The sequence below is a fragment of the Microtus pennsylvanicus genome, chromosome X, assembly GCF_037038515.1.
Source record: "Microtus pennsylvanicus isolate mMicPen1 chromosome X, mMicPen1.hap1, whole genome shotgun sequence".
Classification (NCBI taxonomy): Eukaryota; Metazoa; Chordata; class Mammalia; order Rodentia; family Cricetidae; genus Microtus; species Microtus pennsylvanicus.
In genome coordinates, this window is record NC_134601.1 from 88,955,418 (window position 1) to 88,980,624 (window position 25,207).

At 39.6% G+C, this 25,207-nt stretch overlaps 1 protein-coding gene across 1 annotated transcript; it reads right to left on the reverse strand.

The window, feature by feature from the left end:
• Positions 1-391: 391 nt before the first annotated feature.
• Positions 392-11,872, reverse strand: Yipf6 (Yip1 domain family member 6). Its single transcript, XM_075956673.1, has 7 exons — positions 11,519-11,872; positions 9,590-9,718; positions 9,289-9,367; positions 8,657-8,699; positions 6,504-6,629; positions 5,761-5,918; positions 392-4,537 (listed from the first exon to the last, which is right to left on the reverse strand). Exons 1-7 carry the CDS (start codon positions 11,573-11,575, stop codon positions 4,422-4,424), a joined length of 708 nt encoding a protein of 235 aa, XP_075812788.1. The 5' UTR covers positions 11,576-11,872; the 3' UTR covers positions 392-4,421.
• Between the last annotated feature and the right edge of the window lie 13,335 nt (positions 11,873-25,207).

Below are 25,207 nucleotides of genomic sequence, written 5' to 3' on the forward strand. Positions count from 1 at the left end.
TCCAATATCCTCAGATATTGCTTTGAAGCCATTTTCAGCGAGAAAGTCTACTAAAGGCATTGTACTTCCCAGCACAATAAGCTCTACCTTCATAGTACAAGTTTTCAATTGCTGTTTGCTGCAAGAAACTTTTCTTCACTCATTGATGTCTTAGTTGTGCTTATGGGCTTGACAACTGCATTTGATTACAAAAAGGCTGGTGTGAAGAGAGAAGACACAATGTATTAAGGATTAATACAGAGTTTGGCATACCATGTTTGCTCAATAAGTGTGATTTCCCTTTTCAAACTTGTTTCACACAATTCTACATTTGTCTCTTTAGAATATAGGTATCATCTTCCATCAATACAGTACAAGTATTTCTGTACCTTCAGTAAAAAAAAGGCACAAATTGCCCCTTTCCAGTGTTTTTATTGACACATATAACATTCACAAACCATTTTACAGGTTTCTTTGCACAGGTTTATTGTTTATAGGAAAGACCAGGATTAAAGTAGAATACCAAAGAAGACCAGAAATGAACAAGCTTCATTAAGGCAAAGTCTTCTTTCTCTTCACATTTACCCAAATAGAAAGGCATTCAGTTCTCGAATGACTTTAATCTTAAATCTTAGAAACATACCCAGTACCCGATGTGACCAGATACATCCCTATACTATAAACACCTGAAGAGATGTTACATTTTGAGGCATTAACCATCTCTCTAGGAAAAGGAAAAGAAGTTGTGTCTTCAAACTTTGAGGAAAAAACAGACTATGTATATGTGAAACAGGAAATTGTAAAGTAGTAAAAAGAACAAGACACATCTGTCTCCAGTCAGTTCTAGGGTGCAAAGGTTAGTAACAGAAGACACACCCCAGGAAGGAATGCATTCATTTCATGTGCCTAACAGTGCAATTCAAACTGCATCTCATCTAATGTGTTCTTACTATAACTTCAGTTCCTGCAGGACCTCGGACAATTACTTAAATTTCTGTGCCTCAATTTTCTACTGTAAAATAAGAATTATAGTATATTCTGTTGAGGAGTGGAGGAAACAGAGCAAGCACTACAAATAGTACCTGGCCAGAAGAATGGCCAGAAAGTAGACTAGTAGTTGCAAGGACTGAAGGTGACTAGAGAACAGGAGTGATTGGTTTCTCTGCAGTGATAAAGACAGACTTTCTCAAGTTAGATAGAAGACATGGTTGTGGAACTCTAAATATAGTAACAATCACTGAATTGTACACTTTGAAAAAATGGGTTTCATGGTAAAGTGTACTTGAATAAAGCTATTACAAAAAGTCTTTTAAAAGTAGAATAGTAAACTGATATATATATATATATATACATATATAAGTGCCCAATAAGTGTTAGCTATTAATAATCATAAAATTATTGTCCCTGTCAGTTCTATACTCGTAACAAAAGCACACCAAATCTAGAAAAAGATCTCTAATTTACATACATGGATCCAACAACATTCATACATTTATTTCCACCCAACCATCTCAGAAACTGACAGCCTAGTTAAGGATCACTTTAGTGCTCAAACCGGACTAAAACATCAGCATGCAAAGGATAACTTGATGGTACCCGAAAATATCAACTGACAAATTTTCATTCTCATCTCCAGAAATAAGCAGGCATCTCAAATGTAGTAAATCAACAGACTATATCCCCAAGTTCAGACTCACTAGCCTTCTAATCACATTTCTGGGGGTACTATTTATAAAAGACATAGTCAACAGAAAAGATTACCAGTCTCATGCTATTTTACTTTGCCCAACAAAAAAATTCCTACAACACAATGAAAAGATCAAATTTAACTTACATATCTTTGAGGCCAAAATCCAAACAAAACATACACACACACCAAAAAAAAAATCAATATTTGATGATGACTTTCAAGACCATTCAGAACATTTAAATATGTTGTCATCGATAGAGTTTTTGTAATCTGAACACTAATTAAATCAAGTTTTCACCCTTCCTTTTGCTATGTAACAAGAGTATCATGGTCTCAGATGTAGAAGCAGCAGGTGATCATCCAAGCTGGCTATGATACCCACGCACATTCTGTAGGGATACTCAAAAGCTTGAAATTCATCAGAAGCATGAAATGTCAACAACCTAGAACAGGAGTTCCTCTGTTGGAGGCTTCTGCCCTTCCAGTCTTCATTTCTAAAATCAACCTTTGCAGCAAACCAGGAAAAGCTATATTACAGCTTCCAGACTCAGGACTTCACTTGCCACAGAAAGCAAGACCTTTTGCATATATTAAAAATAATTATATTCTTTAATCATTCAATTCTAGAAAAGAGTAATCAATCCTACAGCTTAGCCACTTTTGTTGGCTAAGAGTACTGTGCAAGAGTACTGTGCATGCCTGGCAATGCTCTCCATGGAACTACACCCCCAGCCCTACATTTCAACTACACAAAACCATTCTCAAGTCACCCAAGAGCAACAGACCAATAAGACCACGCTGCCTTAGAGCCAATGTGCTTAACCCTCCAAATCCCCTTAAATCGTGGCCTTCGGAATTTCAGAGTAAATGTTTCACCTGAGTAAAATCCAGTAGAGACTAAATCTCCTTTGAGAAGTATAGTTACCTCTTCAATATTATAATTATTTGGGCAGATTACAAACAACAACTTATGAAAGATATTTGAGTGGGAAGCTTAAAATTTTTCAGAGAGTGGAAAGAGATAGTTTATGACAAATCTCAAAAATTTTTCCTTTAGTAGCTCAAGAGTAAAACACTCGATTTATCCTCACAGGGTTTATAATTTAAAAGATAAATTATAATGAATTCAAATATCTACCCCCAAACCTTTAGACAAGGCTGGAACAGAGAAGATAAGCCCAGTAATGCTTGGTAACTCATCCCATATGAACCCATTTGGCCTAGTGTTGCTCATTTGGTTACTCTGAGAATGGGGAAAATTATATTTTTATAATCATATATTTATATGAAGGTAGTCTTTAAATACAAAAATCAATAAATATTTAAACTATGATAAAGAAAACACACTAATAAGAATTGCTATCACTATAAGCAACTGCATATTTACAATGAATGGTCTCTGACTCCTAATCTTTGTCTATTAGAGTTTTTCAACTGAAACATAGAAGGCAACCGTTCTTACTACCTTACAGGAGTCCTGTTTAGTTGAGATCAGCCTGTCTCAGATGCTCTGTTCCCTGAAAAGCCTTCACATTTGTGTGCATAAATATTAGAGTACAGGTAGGTGCACATGTGCAAAATGTACATATCTAAGGAGGAGCTAATTAGGTTTACAAATAATGTCTAAACTACAAAATCAATTGCTATTCCCCAGCCAAAACAAACAAATAAAACAAAACTCTCTATGTATATATATATATATAATGAAAAAAACTGCTGAGCCCACTACAGGAAAGGCATCAGCTGTAAACTCAACTCAACCTTTGCCACATTACATAGACATCCTTCTGTTACCTAGGCCTCAGAACACTAGATTTGGTGTCCATTGGATAAATGCACACCTCTGTTGTAGCCTTTCTTTCTAGTCTGAGGCTGGACCAAACAAAATAATGAATAGGTCCGTTTAGCTACGTAATATATAACTATGCCTTAAAAGAAGGTGCCCACATGACAATATGTATTACAAACTACGAATTTCTATCTTCTTCTACTTAGAAAAGCCCAAACATTGAACCACTGAGAACTTCGAAGGAAAGTTGCATGTATGACTGCTAGCACTGTATATTCAGGATATGGAAGATTAAAAACTAGTCTTAACCGAGGTACTGTTACACATGACAAAAAAGTAACTATACAAAAATACTTTTTAAAAGCTCATTCTTAAATGTCATTTGCTTAAAAACAAACAAACCAAGTATAGCACTACCTCTGATCAAAATCTGAAAATTAGTTAATACATATTTTCTCCTCCCACATCTATAAATCTCCTACCTAACCTCTATCTTTGCCCTCTTAAGTTTGGGGGAGAAAAGAAAAAGAAAATGGATACAGACTATTACTATTTATGAAAAGAGGCATATTCTAATAGTCATAAGGCAATGTGTTTAAGAGTTGCACCTGAACAAATATTCTCCAAGCTGAAGATGGTCACTAAACCCTTTTTAATTTGCAGAGTGGATCCACTTGCTCTTCGGGTCACTGGTTGTCACCCTAATGGATCATAGTAACTTCATCATGCCTTAAGGAGGCATTTTGCTATGTGTGGTATGCACATGTATTTGAAAGAAGTAACATTAAGAGGAAAAGGACAGCCTTGCAAATATCAGTTCCTTATATAAATGACAACAGTACTATGTGGCTCCCTTTTAATACCTCGAGAATTGAATAAGAGAGTGGGGAAGTTGGTCGTGGTAAACTGTTCTTTCGGGTGAGCCTTCAGTTCACTGGTTTTCAATGTCTGTATCCAGATCCACTATGGAGTGAACGTGAGTATCATCCAACTGATCACGAAATAGAATAAGAAGACTGGATACACAGCGAGAGCTTTCCGATTGGGTGGCTGGCTGTCAGCAAGAAAAGCTGTAGATGCTAAAGAAAACCAAAAGGAATATTTAATATTATCATGTTATCAGAACTACTAATACCAAACTCCAATGTGAACATAGAAGTACACTAAAAGTTCAGTTTCATTTGTGGCCCCTTAGAGAACAATAAGTTCAGTTATAGGGCAGGAATGTATGGCTCAGTGGCAGAGCACTTGGCCCTAGGTTCCATTCATAATAACACACACAAGCAGAGATCACATATCTGTCATCTTCCAATAGCCCAGGGCAGCTTCTTTCAAATACTAAAGCTTCAAAAGTTTTTAACTATTCTGGATAGAAATCCTTCTTATGCAGGGTTCTTGGCCTTTTGTGGAAAGTTACTGAACTATGTTTAGCAGATTTAAATATGTGTAAGGTTATTTGCTCCTATACTAAATGGTCTCATATTGCTTCCTTCATTTTTGTGAGTTAATTTGGGTGGGTCTGTTTTGTTACTGTTGCCATTACCATTCTTTTTTCAAACAAAGTCTTACATAACCCAGGCTAGTCTTGAACACACTAGGTAGCTGAAGTTGACGTTGAACTCATAATCCTCTTGCTGCTACCTCTCAAGTGCTGGGACTATAGGCCTGCAAGTTACCAGCTCTCTTTAAAGTGCCATTCTGTTCATCTAAGAAAAGCTTACTCATCCTCTTACTCAACAGGAACAACCCCTACAGGTTAGGCAGAGTGGTGCAGGTCTGTAATCCCAACAATTTGGGAGGCAAATGCAGGAGGATTATGAGTTTAAGGCCAGCCTGAGTGAGATAGCAGATTGAGATCCTGTCTAAAAGAAAATGTGGTTATGTACAGCTTTTTGTTCTGTTCTCTGGGACAGAGGCTTGAACTCGGGCCCGAAAGTGCTAAAGAAGCACTCTACTATAAGTACTACTATAATTCCCAGTCTCATTTGAAAAGTTTTATTCTGAGACAGGGTATTGCTAACTGTCCAATCTGGTTTTGAATGGCAATCTTCTTGCCTCAATCTCTAAAGTAGCTGGAATTGTAAGTGCACACTACCATGCCCAGAGACTGCCCACATCTTCTAAGTTCAGATGTCCAGCTCACATCACACGGACACCATCACCTTCAAAATTTTCTTAGAACAGCAGGTTCTATGGCTGCTATGTTCATTTCACAGCAGAATTTAATTGTTCATAATCGGCTCTTCATTTTTAACCCATGGTTTTATCAATTCTGGTACTATACATATAAGTACATACTCACCGATCACAGACCAAGCAAACATTACCACTACCACAAAAAGCCGAATCATAAAATTTATTGGGCCCTGCCCTGCCAAAAGCACCAGCCGGCAAATCAGCATTGCAACAGTCAAAGGAAGTACGCAGTATCCCAGCACACATAGGCTCTGAAAGAAAGAACTACACGCATCCACAGATCATAAGTATCATCGAATGGTACAAGACACATCTTATTGCACAGATGTCTCATAGATTTGATGGACTATTGCCTCCTTCTGGCTATCCTATCTATATCTTTACCCTGATGGTAATTTAATAAGACTAGTTTCCTGTATCATATACTTTCATATTCTCTATACTCTTCCTGTTCCCCTCTTAGGTCCCTTAGTAGTCAATTTTCTAATATCAGATGATCTGCTCAAATTACTAGAGATCTCCCATTAATTCTCTAGTGTAGTTCTTAATCTACTTTAGTTAGAGACAAATTTGAGGATATGTTTACCATAGGTTTCCCCAAAACGCATGTATCTTAAGTAAATTTGCTTACAACTTCAAGGTTTACAGAGAAAATCTGAAGTTCATCACTGAACTCTAAAATTTATTTCAATTGAGTTGCTGCTCCATTTTAATGGTATTAAGAGAACTTTTTATTTGGTCATTAAGTCAAATTTTCTTTAAAGAAAAATATCAAAATAGCAATGTTTCCCTAAAATGTACGATACGCTACCTAGCAAAGAGGAAAAGGGTACATATAATGATACTTACATGTTTCCGCCAAGAAGTTTTGAATTGAGTGTAATTGTGACTGCTCCAAACCAGACAACAACAAAAACTTCTGCAAATTGTGGTCCTCCATCTTTTTCTCCATCCACAGAACCCTTTTGTAGCATTCTAAGAAACAGCACGAAAAACTACATAATCTTTTATACAAAGCTACAAAAGCATGCTTCTCACCAGATTGCTAGGGCATAGGGCATCTGAACATCTGTAATGTGTACTTTGCATTGTAAGAGAAACATCAATAGAATCTGGTAAGGCTTTCTTATTTAAAATCCAAATGCCTAAGGACTATAAAAAGATTAAGGCAGAAGGCTGGCGAATTAAAAGAAAAGAATGTACCTTTTTAGTGAAGATTACTCAGTGGTAGAGTATCTACCTAGCATGCAGGAGGCCCTGGGTCACATTCCCAAGCAAACCAAAAAGGAATCTTTATTTAAGAGTTTAGGTGAAAAGTGAGATTTTTTTTCACACTGGGCCTCTAAGATTACAACATAGTATCAGGTGTAGCTGGCATAACAAAAAGGGCCTTCCAGTCATCAGATCAGTACTCTGTGTGTTTGGATTGCTTTCCTAGCTGTTAGTAAATCTGAATGCTTGTTTGCTTGCTTGTCTTTTAAACAAGGTCTGCTTGTGTGGCCTAGGCTGGACTTTAACTTGTTATCTTCCCGCCTCAGCGCCAGGATTATAAACAACATGCTCAGCTATCAATTTGTAATTCCTTTTTTTTTTTTTTAAATTTTCGAGACAGGGTTTCTCCGTAGCTTTTTTGGTTCCTGTCCTGGAACTAGCTCTTGTAGACCATGCTGGCCTCGAACTCACAGAGATCCGCCTGCCTCTGCCGCCCAAGTGCTGGGATTAAAGACGTGCGCCACCACCGCCCGTCATCAATTTGTAATTCTTACATTAAGGCTTGAGGCACATGCTCAGTAACAGAAATAGTCTTTGATAGTATTTAGTAGTATTTAATAGTATTTAGTTCCTGACTTTTAAAAAAATCAGAAGATAAATATTACTAAAGGACTTTGCTTTGAAACTGAGTAAATATTGAACTGTCACCTAAATATTCTGTGTCTAAGAATTTAATAGATGTAAAATGTTTCAAATTCTGGACTTAGAGAAATTATATTTCCCTAAAAAGTAATAAAAAATTAATAACCTCTTCCTATTATATAGGATAGAAAAGTTACATATTAAGTCTTGTGTGGTTCTGCTGCTTGCCAATAGGTGGAGAACTTTGTATTGTATGGCTATGTGTATTCCATGCCAAATCTTGACCATCAGGTGCAAAGAATGTGTTAGCACTCTCAGTTGTCTGGAACCCCTATGACTTGAGCATGGTAGGTTGAAAACAACACTAACTAATCTGGGAGGCAGGTGACTCAGACACTGATCCTAGTTCTGTCACTAAACATGTCACTCAATTCCATCTTAGGATTATAGTTTTCTCTGCAAATAAGTGAAGTGAAATACATAAGCTCTGAGGTTAATCTTTTAAAACTAATGAATATATAGTAAGAATTGCTGAATTGTACACTTTGAAAAAATGATTTCATGGTAAAGTGTTCTTGAATAAATATATTACAAAAATTCTTTTAAAAGTAGAATAGTAAACTGATATATATATATATATACATGTGCCCAATAAGTGTTAGCTATTAATAATCATAAAATTATTGTCCCTGTCAGTTCTATACTTGTAACAAAAGCACACCGAATCTAGAAAAGGATCTCTAATTTACATGCATGGATCCAACAACATTCATACATTTATTCATATATATATTTATTTTCCAAGAGCTCTTAACATACATCCTTTCAAGGCACCGAACTGGTTCCCTTGATATGATTACTAAAGGTACAAGAAAATAATACTGCATTACAATCTAAATGAGCATATCATAAATTTAAATATTAATAGTTATGGTGTGGTGGTGCATACTTGTAAACCTAGCACTCAGAGCAGAGGCAGGAAAAGCACAAATTTGAGGCAAGCATGAGCTACATGGAAAATTCTGGGATAGTGTGGGCTATACAGTACAATCTTGTCTTTTTTAAGAGGTCTTAAAGGCCTAGTCAACTTTTTCCTTAATTCTGGAACTCCATCAAAATGTCTAGTGAAAATGAAAGTAAATACTTACAATGCAAGTGTCACGCACAGTATTAATGGGCCCCACAAATCCCCTACAAGGAAAGAAAAGACAGGATGCTAAGAAACAAATATGCCATATTTCCTGTATTTATCCTAATACTTACCTCTCTCACTTAGAATCCAAAGAGCAAGTTTTACCTAAGCCTCCCCAACCTTTCTGTCCCCATATCTGTCTTCACCGTTTCCCTCTATGAGTCATGAATTACCCTTTCTTCACTTCCTAATCCCCATTCCAACACATGAAGAACCATGAACAATCTGTCCCTTAAATGTACAAAATATTCAAATCCAAAATTCTGCCCGTGACTTCAGGCTTCAGGATACGGATGGAATCTGAAGCTCATCAAAGGACTTAGATGACATCCCCTACATTCCCAACGACAGCCAATCGCATTTAAGCTCACCTGTGAGCATTTGTAAGCTCATATTTACGGATGAACTTAATACAATGAGCTAAGTCTTTCAACTGCTGAAATTCTATTCCAAATTTCTTTCAAAAATTTCATTTATATAAGTGTCTCATCCTGTGAAATGTCAGCTTTATTACACTTGCCTTTTATAAAGCAGTAAATGATAAGGTACCAATGATATGAAGCAAATCCTCAAAACCTCTATACTCACAGTCTCTTAACAGAGCATTACTTTTCCTTGGATATAAAACGTGCATAAATTTCTTTCCCACAGCTTTTAGATCACGCATCTGAAAGACAAAAATAACTTGATGTACTGTAATGAGTAAAGTTACCAGGCAGTCTCCTCCACTTGCTAAAAAGACTAACAACTCACTCTCAAAGAGAGAATCTTAAATTTCAATAGGTAAAATATATTAAAAAAAATCAAAGAACCAAACAAAAATCTTTCAAAACATTAGTAGTATTTATACCTGCAACACCGAGGGGGGTTCTCGACTAGTCTAACTTACGATGGTATGGCGAACGGACTCATTTAGTGTGGAGTTGTCAAGTTCTCGAGCACGAGCTTTCATGGGAATAGTGATCTCCCCTTCCACTGGAATGTCTTGTGAGATTGATATATCAGAAAGGCCCGCGAACTGAGAAAAGATTGGGGAAAGAAAATTCAGTTTATAACAGACTGCAAAATATCCCCAAACCATCACCATTTTCTAGAGATAGGACTGTATATTTCATTTGGATTTTTCTTTCTTGTTCTTCTTCTTCTTTTTTTTTTTTTTTGGTTTTTCGAGGCAGGGTTTCTCTGTAGCTTTGGAGCCTGCCCTGGAACTAGCTCTTGTAGACCAGGCTGGCCTTGAACTCACAGGGGCTAGCATCTGCCTCCCTAGTGCTGGGATTCAAGGTGTGCATCACCACCGCCCAGCAATTATTTGGGTTTTGCATAGTAGTCAAAAGTAAATGTTAACGCAACAGACATTAAACAATACAGTTAATTCTCAAACATTCCTTTTAATTAAAGGTGACAGAATATAATGAGTAAATGCTAGAAGCTTGCCCTCAACTATTCAGTTTTTTCAAGCATGAGTTCCAGGCCAGTCTGGTGAACACAGTTAAGACCCTGTCTATATATACATACATACGTACATGCATACTTACATACATGCATACTGGGCTTCACTGAAGGGGAGCAGTCTGGAGGAAAGAGAAACTAAAAACAGCTAGGTTACCTGTCACTAACTATGTCACAGTAAACAATGTCTGCATTAGCTTACGTGCTTTTCACTATTCTGTGAAATCATTTTCCCAACGAGTAAACTGGGGTTTAGAGTAGTTTTACTCAAGGTCACAACTGATCCATAAGGTGACCCAATTACCTTGTCCCTTCAGTGATGGGGATAAGACCTATAGGGCTTTGCACACGCAAATCAAGCATTTTACCACTGAGCTACAACCCCAGACCCAACACAATCTTTGCCAGTTTCATTCCTGGTACCTACAATACTGTCTGGAACACAGGAGATGCTCAATCAATATTTGCTGAATGAAGACATGAACAAAGAGAGCCACTAATGAGCAGAGCTGGGACGAGAACCAAGTTCACTTGCCTCTCACTTCGGTTCTCTACTGTTAAGTTGCCAATTTAAAAGAAAAGAAATGAAATCATTTATTGAGCAAACACTATATAAGCAAATACTGTTTGGAAGGAAGAACAGCAGGGTATAACAATGACTTCCTTATAGTCCTCTGATCATGGTCTCGATTGTATTAGGCACTTCGTATGAGTTATGTTATTTTGTCTTCCTGGAAATTGTTAAAGGCAGATACTTCTATTTTAGTTTAAGAGATAAAGACCTTCTACTGAAATTAATTGCTTACACTCACACAAGCTTCAGTTTGAATGGATTCCAGCCCATGTAAGTTTAACTGTAAAGCCTGTGTTCTTAAGTTGTACGCACTGTGGCTTTTACTCTCAGTGTCCCGAAGAGGATGACAACGACCTGGAAATAATATTTAGCCTACTAGGGTCACTGAACAAGTAAAGATTCAAGTTACAAGCAATAAAATGACAACGTCCTATGGGAAGCTGTTTCTCATTACTTCTGGAATACTTCACAATGGCTGGTGACATGTCCTGATAAAATGACAGTGAGAGCAGGTTAATTCAGAAAGCACTCAAGGCTCAGCATTTGACACAACGTAGGGGACAAGGAACCCCTAGTGTGGAAGGGCAGAGGAGATACACGAAAAAGTGCAGGACCGCGGAAGGAGAGGAAAGCAATTAACTCAAAGAACAGGTGCTTTGCTAATGACTGACTGGAGCAGCAGAGGCCTGCAAGGCGAAGGAGCTCTAGCTCTCTTAAGCCACGACCAGTGCCCTACTTCCATTAGGGGAGTTCTGCCTCACCCTGGGCCCCTTCTGTCACAGTACCCTAGCTCACCAAAGGCTTAGACGTCGCTGTCTCATGTTCTCCAGGCGATTCCTCGGCTTCCGCCATCTCGACACACCTTCGTCCGGGTTGCTCCCATGAGTCTTTGCAAAACCTGAGACGTGGAGAACGCGGCTGGTCAGCGCGCTGTCACGTGGAGATGGCGTCATTGCAGGCGCCCGCCCGAGGCTCGCTGCTGCAGCGCAGGGCCCGCCCTTGTGGTCCGGGTACCTCTGGGCTCCTCCTTCCTCACTTTTGGGGGCCGGTACCGCTAGATGGCGCTCCGGCTTTCATGCCCTCTATGAGCACAGGCTCGTCTCCCCAAAGCGGCCAGAGGGTGCCCAGAGGAGTTCAGCCGAAAGCAGCCAAACTCGAGCCCAGAGGCTCTCAGCCGAACTTGGCCGAGCACAGCCGAACTTAGCGGCGCACAGCCGAGCCGAGAGGCTCCCAGCCGAACCTAGACGAGCACAGAAAACTCACGGCCGAACACAGTCCAGCCCAGTTGCTCACAGTCGAATGCAGGCGGGCACAATCGAGCCCAAAGGCGCACAGCCGAACCCAGCGGAGCACAGGCGATAGCAGTTGAACGCAGCAGCCTCCTGCCGAGCGCTGCCGAGCACAGCCGAGCATAGCCGAACCTAGCCGAACACAGCCGAGCACAGCGGAGCACAGGCGATCGCAGTCGAACGCAGCAGCCTCCTGCCGACCCCCACCAGCGCCCAGTCAGCCCTAGAGAAACAGAGCTGAGCCAAGACACGCCCGGCTAGGACCAGCGACTAGCAGCCTTTGGCTCTGAAGTGCCAGTCTCCGTGTACCCCCAACCGGGTTCTCTTCTAGGGGGCAAAGAAAAAGGCCTTCAACTTCAAGTTGAAGAACCTGATCCTCCTGACCCGGGGCTCCCTCTACTGCTGCCCCTGCCCTACTAGTTCCCTGAGCTTCTTAGCGAGCTTCCATCTCTTTCAAATCTTTAAACCTCTGTACTGTCTTCTCACCGATCCTGCAAAATCTTCTCCATCACTTGTGGAATGGGAGAGATTCACTGACCCAACTTTCCAATTTCACTACAACTTTGAAGTTGCAAAACTATTTGGGGGCAAGTACTGAAAACGTCCTTGCTCAGTAGTGGCGCCTGGGTGGGTGGTGGGCAGGGGATGAATGGAGGTTAGCTACTGTAACCCAAAAAGAAAAAAAAAAAAGCCCCTGCCCGGACCAACTTTGACCCCCTACCTCTCTCTGTAAATTCAAGGTTTTTCTGACGCCCGCTTGCTCTGGCTCACCTCCCATCTCCTTCCAGGTCTAGTAAGGTGAGCATCCAAACTGCCTAGGCTCCCACAAAGTCAGTATGTGCAGTAGGATCAAAACCCAGTGCCATTGTTCTTGACTTCTCAGCAGTCCTCATTGTCCGCTATGTTCAGCGAGTCCTGTTTTATCCCATGCTTTTTCAGACCCAGGCCAGCTGGTCTTGGTGAGTTCCCGATAGAACATCCCCAATGTCTCAGTGTGTGGGTGCACCCCTTGCGGTCCTGAGTTCCTTCGTGCTCTCTCTCCTTCTGCTCCTGATTTGGACCTTGGGCTGGCACCTTGTCTTAACAAATGTTTTAGGCTAGTTGATACAAACTCCTATTTTAATTGCAACAAAAATATCATATGCAGGGCATGATAGCCCAACCCAGCCAGTAATCACATCACTAACAGGTAGAGGCAGGAAGATCAGGAATTAAAGACCATTCTGGGGTACATAGAGAGACCAGTCTCAAAAAAAAAAAAACCTAATCATAACAAAATATACAACTGCCTCAAAGTCAGCCTCGGCCTCCCCTCCTGCCCCTCCTCCTGCTATCGTTTTACCCTGTCTCCTACACTCATCACTCAAGTCCCTTCCCACTTCCACTGATAATTTCATTTCCTTGCCAGCCTCCAAAATTAGTTCGTTCTCCCTCACTGCTAGCATCCAGTTTCTCTCTCTAACCTCACCTCAGCTTCTTTACCGCTCTTTCAAGATGCCACTAATGTTGAGTTAAGAGGAAGAAAGCTCATAAAACAAGCCAATAAACTTCCAGGATACCTAAGGATTATTTCAGACTATTGGTGCTCCCTTTTCTCCATTAACTAAGTGTGTACAGCGCTGGTGTGATGCTCTGAGCTGACAAAAGGGAGGTTGTAAATGAAGAGGGTGGTATAACAGAAGCTTTCTGTTTCTCATCAAAATGTTATCTCCGTAAAGTACTAAATTAACCTGGATTCTACGTTGATTTTTATTTCTATTTATTTTGAGACAGAATATCTCAATCAGGCTGTCCTTAAACTCCTTATATAAGTGGGGATGGTCTCAAACTTCTGACCCTTCTTTCTCCATCTCCTGGATGCTAACAAGTGGGGGCTACTTCTGCAGTGTTGCAGACTAGATGTAGAGAGCCAGGTCTCATGCATTCTGGACGAGTATTCTATTAAGCTACATCCCCAATACTCGGTGTGCTTTGCCATGCTGCCAGTCATTACTTTCTGTCCAGATATGGGGATCTGCGGTGCAGCAGGATTTGTAGGACATGTAAGAGTTGCTTAGAAACTTTGTCAATGCTAGAAGGCCGGGTGATATTTCATCTGAGTATGCAGAATTTTACTGGTTCTTCATTTCAAGACAATGTAATATATAACTATAAAATTAATTTGAAAAACATTGAGGAAATATTTTCTTAGAAAATAATAGTTATAATTGAAGCCGAAAGCCAGGCATGGTGGCACACACTTGTAATTTCAACACTCAGAACATTGAGGTAGGCATTCAAGACTATCCATAACTCCATAGAGACTACATAGGAACTTTGAGGCCAGCCTGATCTACAAGAGACCGTGTCTCAAATACAAATCAAAGGCAGGCATGGCAGGCATGGGCATGTATTTCTGTAAGCCTAACACTTGCGAGACTGAGACAGGAAGCCAGTGTAGGCAGCATAATAAGATAGTTTCAAAAAAAAGCATAACATTGACTCAGGAAGTTAGTAGGAAATTTCATTTAAAAAATTTAAGAAAGCGGCTGGAGAGATGGCTCAGAGGTTAAGAGCATTGTCTGCTCTTCCAAAGGTCCTGAGTTCAATTTCCAGCAACCACATGGTGGCTCACAACCATCTGTAATGGAGTCTGGTGCCCTCTTCTGGCCTGCAGGCATACACACAGACAGAATATTGTATACATAATTGTTGTAATTGGAGCAGTTGGCTACATTCCTGGCACCCGGCCGCCTGCATGGCTAGCTTTATACCCGAAATAATTACACGGAAACTGTATTCTTTTAAACACTGCTTGGCCCATTAGTTTCAGCCTCTTTTTTTTTTTTTTTTTTGGTTTTTCGAGACAGGGTTTCTCTGTGGCTTTGGAGCCTGTCCTGGAACTTGCTCTGTAGACCAGGCTGGTCTCGAACTCACAGAGATCCGCCTGCCTCTGCCTCCCAAGTGCTGTAGTTCCAGCCTCTTATTGGCTAGCTCTTACATATTGATCTAACCCATTTCTAATAATCTGTGTAGCCCACGAGGTGGCTTACCAGGGAAGATCTTAACCTGCGTCTGTCTGGAGTGGGAGAACCATGGCGACTCTCTGATTCAGCTTCTTTCTCCCAGCATTCTGTTCTGTTTTCTCCACCTACCTAAGGGTTGGCCTATCAGTTTCTTTATTATGGGCCTAGACAGTTTCTTTATTAATAAGAAATCACTCCCACATCACATAATAAATAAATATTTTTAAAAAATTAAGAAAAAGTGTAAATATATAAAAGGCAATATATACAACAATCTGTATATCATGTGAATTAAAAACTACATGCTATAGATATATATTTTATGTATCCATATATTTCAAAATTCATGAACTACTTGCAGACTGGCTAAACCAGTAACTACCTTTGGGGAAAGGAACTGGATATGGTTAGACTTTCCCTGGAGGACTGGTCTAGCGTATGACCTATAGAACTATTCATTATATGACCTTCAATGGATTTGAATCCTTCCTTCCTTCCTTCCTTCCTTCCTTCCTTCCTTCCTTCCTCTCTTTCTTTCTCTGTTTCATGTAGTGTCAAGAGACTGGCCTCAAAGGCCCTATGCAGCACACCCTGACCTGAAACTCACAATCCTCTTGCCTCAGCTTTCTGAATGCTAGAATTACAGGGGTAGAACACAGCACTTAACCAGTTTGAAATGTTTATATCTATATAAAAATCTATATATGCATATGAGATTTTTTGAAAACTAATGAAAATATAATCTCCTTCTTTTTCTGGTTTTTCTGGTTGACTTTATGTCATCTTGACACAAGCTAGAGTCTAAATGGGAAGACGGCGTCTAAATGGAGAAAAAGCCTTCACAAAATCTAGCTGTAGGACATTTTCTTAATTAGTGATTGATAGGGGAGGGCCATTCCTGGGCTGGTGGTCCCGGGTTCTATAAGAAAGCAGGCTGAACAAGACATGAGGAGCAAGCCAAGAAGTATCACTCCTCTATGGCCTCTGCATCAGTCTGCTTCCGGAATCCCACCCTGTTTTAGTTCCCGTCCTGAATTCTTTCAATGATGAACAGTGGTATAGAAGTGTAAGCCAAACAAACCTTTTCTTCCCCAACTTGCTTTTTGGTCATGGTGTTTTGTTGCAGCAAAAGACAACTTCCTGTCCCTAAAGTGTTGGACCCAAGTGTTTCTCCAATTTGTTCATTCAAGCCTACAAAACAAGATAATTCCTACACTCTATAAATGTTCCCAAAGGGGAAAAAAGAATGTTTACAAATTTGTTTCAGGAACCTAATATAACTATGGTCTCGAGTCTGACAAAAATATCATTAAAAAAGTTTATCAGTCTCCCATTTTAATATATGCCCAAATACCTTACAGTATTAGCAAATAAAGTCTGATAGAAATATAAAACAAGTGTCAGGAGGTGGTAGTGCACACCTTTAATCCCAGCACTCAGGATGCAGAGGCAGGTGAATCTCTGTGAGTTCGAGGCTAGCCTGGACTACAAGAGCTAGTTCCAGGATAGGATCCAACATTACAGAGAAACCCTGCCTCAAAAAAAAAAGAAATATCAAGCAATAATTCTCCATGAACAGATGGAGTTTGTGTGTGCGTGCATCCAGATACACATTAAACATGCAAGTGTCTGTGCACATGCAAGTGCAAGAAGTGAGTGTAGGTGTTGTCTTCAGTCACTCTCCACCTCAATTTGAGAAGCATGATCTCGTTACCCTAGAGTTCATGGAATCAGTTTGGCTTCCTGGTGAAGGCGTTCCAGGGATCCACCTTCCCTGGCCCAACCTGTGGATGAGGTCCACTTCTGGGTCTGCGGCTCTGCAGCAGTTGGAGTCTCTGTTGAGCTCCATGCTGCCTGTTACCATTAGGGGTCACCAACTGCCCTGAGTCTAAACCACCACATGGGGCCAGGCTGGAGCCCAGGGAACAAGCTGCTGCTGGGCCCAACCAGATCTGAAAAGCCTGTGCTGTCACACCCGCCATGGTGACAACCTGTCCCAAGTTACTGCACCTGACCACATCTGGGTCCTAGTCCTGCAGCAGCTGGAGTCTGTGTGGATGTCTGTTGCTTGTGTTACCACAGGGGCCCATGCAAACCATGTGTTGAACTGTGTAGCAAAGTAAGAGAACCCTGCTTAGCAGGCCCCACCCCTCACTAGTAAAGAGTGACCTGTCCCCCCCCACACACACACAGGAGAGCTGATCCTGAACCTCCCCAGTCCTGGGATAATGGACCCTGATGGCCCCAGCACGGGAAAGCTGGCCCTGTCCCCTACTAGGAGAGCTGTCTCCCACACTTGGGAAAGCTCATCCCACCCCTTACCATGGGCCTGGGAGAGCTGGCTCCACCTGAGCCAGCTGAGAGGGGTGGGCCCAGCAGCCTGGACTGACCAACTCAACCTCCACCTAGACGCACATCCAGGGTTTGGAGTAGGCACATCCCAATATCTACCCCATCTGTGACCTGCTGGAGTGTGTGAAGGGACTGGTCCTGTGGGACCATCACCTCAGGATCTCCGTGACTTGGGGCAACATCAGGATTTCAGAAAGGGATATTGGTAAGGGATCATTACCGATGGTGTACCAAAGCCAGAGGCCTTGAACCTGACCATCAGTTCATTACACAATGAACATTTGCAGGTAAAGCTGTTTGGACAAAAGAGTAACCTGTATGATACAGATACACCACAGCTCCCAATGCCGCTGAGATGAATGAAGAAACAACAGAGAAGTGGGAAAGACAGAGGAGAGAGTGGTTTTCTTTTATTATTATTAATAATAATTTTATCTTATTTTTATTCTTTCTTAGGTTTCCTTTCTGGGGGGACACTACAAGAGGGAGGAGCAGATACAGAGGGACTGGGAGATGAGTGGGGTTGGGGTGCATGCTGTGAAATTTCCGAAGAATCGATAATAAAAATCATGGACATTCTCAATAGAGTAGCTGATATTTGCGCTTTAAAATCCATAAAAATATACTAATAAATTTGACATGTGTCCTAGTTTAATTTTATTGCAAAGAAAACATTTTCAAATGCTTGAAATGAGGTTTTTTATACTGATATATTTCATAATCATATATACATATGTGTAATGATATTTTGTTTCTGTTTCAACAAATAAAGCTTGCCTGAAGATCAGACTGCAAAGTTTAGCCACTAGAGGTCAGGTGGTGGTGGCTCACACCTTTAATCCCAGTACTTGGGAGTCCCATACCTTTAATTCCAGCACTAGGAAGATAGAGACAGGAAGGAATATGGCTGGGTGGAGAGAGGAATATAAGGAGGAAGGAGAAAAAAACTCACTGTGTCTGGTTTGATGGAGACTGATACAGTCGGGAGATGCAGTCTGAGGACAGGATCACCCCTTTAGTCTGAGCATTGGTGGAGTTAAAAGAACTCTCTAGTGGCTGGCTGCTCTGCTTCTCTGATCTTTAGCCTTAACCCCTAAATCTGATTCTGGGTTTTTATTATTAATACCAATTAAAATTTGTACTACACACACATATATATATATATATGTTGTTATACACTTATACATACTGAATTTCTTTAATTCTATTTCAAAGTTAGTTTCCTTTATTATATATCTTATTTTGAGACAGGGTGTCACTAATTTATCCAGGCTGGAATTGAAGCTACTCCATAGTCATGGAAGGCCTTGAATTTGGGATCCTCTGCCTTAGCCTCTAAAGTAAGCTATAATTACAGACCTATCACACCAGACCTGACATCCAACATTAATTTGATTGCAATGCCTTACTATGAAAAAACTTCAAATATCTGGAAAAGTGAAAAGGGAGAAGATAAAATATGTCAGTGCAAATAAGTCCCATGTCTACAACACTTAAATTTCACAGTTAGCATTCATCTGCTTCTTTTTATGAGTTACTAGCCATCTATCAACCCTCCAGTCCATTGACCTAGCTCTAAGTTTGTTTTCTGTTCCTTTTTCAAAGTAGTTTACAGAAATTTCTCTACTTTATTCCTAAGCACTTCCGCATGTATTATTTTCAAAATATAAAAGACTGATCCCATGGTGCAGACCTACAATTTCAGAAGAAATTCTAAGGCAGAAGGATCTCAAGGTGAAGGCCAGCCTGGGTCTGTCTCATAAGGGAAAAGGGACCATGAGGATATAGATCAATAGAAAAGCACTTGTCTGGCATGAGAGAGCCCTGGATTCAATCCCTAGTATTGCAGACACACTAACACATTATATAAAGCACATATTCATAGACTGGCATGTAAAGACACTTATATTAAATGGGAAATCCAGCTTATAAAAACACTATGGGTGCTCTGGAAAGATGACTCAGCAGTTAAGAGCACTTTGCACTTAGGACCTGAGTTCTATTCCCAGCACCCACACGGTGGCAAACAACCGTCTATTATAACTCCAATTCTAAAGAATTCATAGATAGTACATGCATGTGGTACATACACATGCAGGCAAAACACTCATACACATAAAATAAAAATAAACTTCTTAAAACACAGTGTAGACTTAAGGACTCATGATCCCATGGAAATTTAATTTCCTAGCCAATATCTATTTCCTTTTAATTTTCCTTACAGAATTATACTCCTAGTTTGGCAATGAGTTTAGAACCAGACAAGGACTCACAACTGATTGAAGTCAGATGTAGCAATCATTTTGTTCAGTTTCTCAGCTTCCTTTTCCAACAGGGATGATCAAATATAATTCAGTTCCAGCTAAAGAGAATAAAACAATTAATGTAGGGAGGCTTCTGGGAAACCTTTTGCCTAATAGAGGAGACAAACTCAGTTTGCATAATTTTTGTCTTGAATACCAACATTTGTGGCGAATAATATAGCAACCATTTTGCAACCAAGAGAAGACAAAGGTAAGGACAAAGCCTGTCTTTAAAAACACTCTTTTCATGTTCTTTGTAACTGGAAGGCACAAAGCTAGGCAAAATATTTAGATCTGGCACCATTATCAAGACCAAGAACCTGGGGATAGATAAGTCATAGGTCCTAGAGGAAAAAACACTTCTACTATTCTGCTAACTGGACATAATATTAAACTGATTTCTCATGATTCGTCACTTCACTCATAGATGATTGCATCTCTCAACCCCCATCAGAGAAGCTTCTCCTTGCAGTAAATGGCAATTAACACAGAGACTTCCCCAAACCTGTCAAGGGGCAGCGAATGAGAGACTATGCTCAGCACTAAATAGGGCATCCCTACCACACCCATCCTCTCATGGCTCAGAGATCAACTTGGAAGAGGAGTCAAGAAGATTATAAGAGCCAGAGCCAGTAGATATCTCTAAAGAAAGAGTATTTGGGGGACACAACAGGACAGTTGCACATAAGAACTTGCAATGGTTTTAACAGCATTCACAAGACCTGTACAAGCTCAAGACAGACAAGTTCCCAGTGTGGTGGTGGGTGAACCTGAAGTCACATCTTTAGCGAGGACCTATTGGCAGTAGATAGCTGCTAGGAAAGGGAGAGTCGATTTTCTTTAAGGGTGTGGCCCACAGTAGGTTGACCCTGTAAGTGAATGGCCCTGAAACTAAGTATATATGGGCAGCACAATTTGGCCTTGATGTCTTGGTTTTTATTATTCGTCCTGTATGGGCCACCAAAAGAAAAAAGGCAGGTACAGATATGATAGAATAAAAAGGTAGAATCTACTTTGAAAAGAAAAAAGGGATGGATTTAGATATGATAAAAAGGTAGATTATTGAATTTACTTATAGAAAGCAACTTATAGTTTTAAATGTTTTACATTGGATTGGACTTTTATATATTATATACAAATTTTATATATAGATACAAATTTGAGATTAATTTCATTAAACAGACTGTACATACGTTTCTAATCTTGTTCAAGATATTGTACCTATACAGCTCATTTAACAACATAATGCAAATTTCTAGTCCTTGAAAGTATTATTGTTTAGAATAAGAAAATGCAGGTTAGTAATTAGTCACCTATTAAAATTGAATTTGTAGTTGCATTAGTATGTTTTCAGGGTCAAACAGATATATTTTAAATAGACAGGTCATGTTCAAACACTTCAGAGTTCTATAGAATATGGCATTTAAGATGTTTTAATAACATAGACTCTTTTTTATCTTTTTATGACAATGAGACATATCTGCTCCTGGCAGCACCAATCTATTTCAGAGAAGATGATGGGTATCAAAGAAACTCAATATGGAGTTTTCTTTCTTTATAGCAAATGTAAGCCACTAGGTAAGAAAGTACCCTTGCCTAGACTGCTGACAGTATGTTATCCTAATTAGACAAGCAGGACACAGTAACTGCCAAACCTTGCCCAGACAAAGTGGATCAGTCCTTCAAAAACCCTGCTTCAGGGGCTGGAGAGATGGCTCAGTGGTTAAGAGCATTGCCTGCTCTTCCAAAGGTCCTGAGTTCAATTCCCAGCAACCACATGGTGGCTCACAACCATCTGTAAAGAGGTCTGGCGCCCTCTTCTGGTCTTCAGGCATATACACAGACAGAATATTGTATACACATAAATAAATAAATAAATAACCTGCTTCATAGAAAAGTCTGTCAGATATTCTAGGCCTGTAGGCCAAAGAAGGATGCCTTAATGTTGCAGAGGAACTTTGGGTGACTATCCAGGCAGCCAGCTTTTTCTGTCATTTCTTACAATTTTCAGAAGTGGTTTGCTCACACTTCCTGTTTACTCAGTTAGTGTTATTTCCTTTTTGGATCTCCGAGGTAGTTGAAGACTAGATAGTTATAGTTTTCATTATTTATGAAAGTCATAAAAAATTAAGAAATTGAAAGTATATAAAATTGAGAGATATTAAAAGATAGTTTTGGATGGTAATGCAAGTTATAATAGTAAGTAAATTATACACAAGATATGGAGTATTTTCTCTGAATTTGTCAGATGCAAATGAACTAAACATATTTGATGTATTTATTGCCTGTATATATTGTATATAGTTATTATACTTATTGTATATAAGAAATTTAATGGGGATATAGTATTATTAATACAGTTCAAATGAATGTATGAGAACTTAGTAAAGCACTAAAGTATAGTTGAACATGTTTTTGCTGCACTGGAACACTGTATATTCTTGGGCTTTCTGTACAGAGCAGAGCCCCAAACAAGGATTTCATATTCATTTGCTACTGTGACATGGTCCCATGCAATAGAAGTAGGGAAGAGGGAGAAGCCAAGCAGGAAAAGGGAAGCCATTAAATGAGTATGTGCTCGCTGGGCTGCATACCATCTTCCTATCATTTCACTGTATTTGAAAACTTAAGTTCCTCTGCTCCTACTGTAGTTTGTTTTAATTGCCAAGGGCCCATGTGCTGAAGCCTTGCCCAACTGTGGCACTCCTGGGAGGTGAGTACGACACCGAGGAAGTGGGTTCTAGTAGAAATGAATTACAACGATAGAATAATTCTAGAGGGAGCGAGTGGGATTGCTGGGAGTCAGAGGTGGCTACAAATCCTCTGAAATCAGCACTGTGCTAGCTGAATCAAGCTGCCCAAGGAAGAGCAATAGAAACTGCAAGGGAAGTGCTGCTCCTCGCATAAAATGGACCTGGAGCATCAGAAGACACTAATGTACAGCGCAACAGCAAGTGAAGTCTGCTAGAGGCAGAGAGATTGGAGAACTTCGCCTTTCAACTCTGCATTTCTGCGGGCAATTCACGTTATCAGCACTCTTTTTATTCCTTATTTTCTATTATTTGATATTCACTGTTGCACATATACCTTACGATAATTTTTATTTTGTTCGTATATTGTTATTTAGATTTTAGGGCTGCTTCCACCCAGTCTACTCTAAGAATTCTATACCACACTCTTCAGCAACATCACGTGTATTTCTTCTCTTAGTCCTATGTCATTTTGCCTTCTGAGATCCTTATCCTCTCCTCTTCTTCCTCCATTTCTATTTTTATACAAGGTTTCTTTATTTTTAGTTGATGTGTATGACTGTTTTGCTTGCATGTATGTCTGTTGCACCACATACATGCCTGGTGCACAGAGAGTCCAGAAGAGGGCACTGGATCCCCTGGAATTAGAATCACAGATGGTTGTGAGCTGAGTGCCCTTAGCCACTGAGGCGGCCTGTCTTTCCGGCTCCTCTTTTTACTTCCTAGTTATAACTTTTCATACCTTAAATGATACATCTGTGAACTCTTAATGGCATCTCAACTTTCTCCTCCTCGCTACTTTACTATCTTCGGTTTTCTTTCTTTTCAAAGTTGATCCAATACTTAATTCTGTTATTAGCCACCAAGGCTCAGGGAACATTATGGGAGAGTCTCACTGGATATGTTAACCACACCTTGTGGTAGGCACCATCTCCTGGAGTAGATGGCCAACCCAAAAGAAATGTATTTTTGTAGATGTTTTTTGTCTCATTTTGTTTTATTGGTTCTTTTATTGTATAATTTGATTTTCATTTTGTGTGTGTGTGTGTATTTCTTGTTTTTGTTTTTGTCTGTTCTTTAAAGAGATGGGGAGAGAGAGAATTAAGTTTGATGGGGAGGGAAGTACGGAGGATCTAGGGGAGGGAAAATCATGATCAAAATGTATTGTATGAAAAAAATTTCAATTAAAAGATAATTTGAAGCCTTGTCTTGAGGTGGAAGGTGGTGAGAAGACAAAGTTTTGGTTCCATAGAAAGCTACCTATTTCCTTAAAGGGCCAGATCCTGTTTTCTCTTCCCTAAAAATAAAGACGATGAGAATAGTAGTAAAAAAAAATCATTTACTTGCTGGGAGGTGGTGGTGCCCGCCTTTAATTCCAGCACTCGGGAGGTAGAAGCAGGTAGAGCTCTGTGAGTTCAAGTTCCATGACAGCCAAGGCTACACAGAGAAATCCTGCCATGAAAAACCAAAAAAAAAATATTTTCTCAACCTATGGCAAAAATTCTTTAATAGTGACAATCATTTGTCATTTTGGAGCTTATGTACTTAAGTGAAAAACATTGTGTGAAGAAAAATGGCTCTAGATTGTATAACTATTCAAATGGTTTAAAATAAGGATCAGTTCTGGACAGAGGATATTAGAAATGTAAAAGAATTACTTTCTGAGGTGAAAGGTTTCTTTGGCTTAAAATATACAGTATTTTTGTTGTTGTATTTGAGACATGGTGTCTCTACATATTTTCGACTATCCTGGAACACACCATGTAGATCAGGTTGGCCTTGAACTCACAATGTCTCTGCTTCCCAAGTGCAAGAATTAAAGACTAAAGTGTATAATATATTAATAGTGATTTAAAAATTCCTATTGCTTAATTTTTGGGATGGAAGCATTGCTGACTTTCTTAAGGGAAAATTACAATTAATGAGTGTGTCTGTTTGTATTTTCTAACTTCAACCTTGTGACAGCTGGTAATTACCAAGACCATCTGCATTTTTAAAAGTAATTTTAGAAAAGATTCTCATTATCCTGACAATCTAAAACGTCACCCACTGGACTGGATACTGTTTGTGCCCAGCACTGCCACTTTCTTAGGGGAGTTGCTGAGCAGAGCACTGTGCCTTATAGCCAGCTGGTAGTGAAAAGGCCAGTCACTGGCATTAGAACTGTGAAACAGTTAAATAGTACTGATCATTAGCTGATTACATAAATATTATTTTGCTTTTTATTCCATCTGTTTGTAATTCATATGGTGGTGGTGCTCTGTTACTTTTTACTCAAATAGGCTCAAAGTGAAAATTAAAATTTCAAATTTATGAAGTCACACTTCATAACTGATAAAGGTTTAGTGGCAGTGTGATTGCAGGAACTGGGTAAAATGACAGTTAGAAGGGCCTAAGGATCTTTCAGTGGTAAAATAGATTTCAGACATTAAACACAGCTTTTCTAAATTCATGGTCCAGCAACTTTATTCACTGCTGAATGTAATCACTTAGTAACATTTTCTGCTCCACTGGTAATGAATTTTACATTACAGTAACTATCAAATAATCTTATTTAACAATAAAACTAAATACAGAAATAAATTTGACACCTTTTTCTTTAAAAATACATAAGTATATAAAATGTTTATTTAAAAATTGTTCTCTGTGTGTATTTGTCTGCCTGTAGGTATGTGTATCGTGGTGTCTGTGGAGGTCAGACTAGGATGTTGGAGCCCTTGGGACTGGAGTTATAGATGTTTGTGAGCTACAAACATCTGGATACAGAACTAGGGTCCTCTGCAAG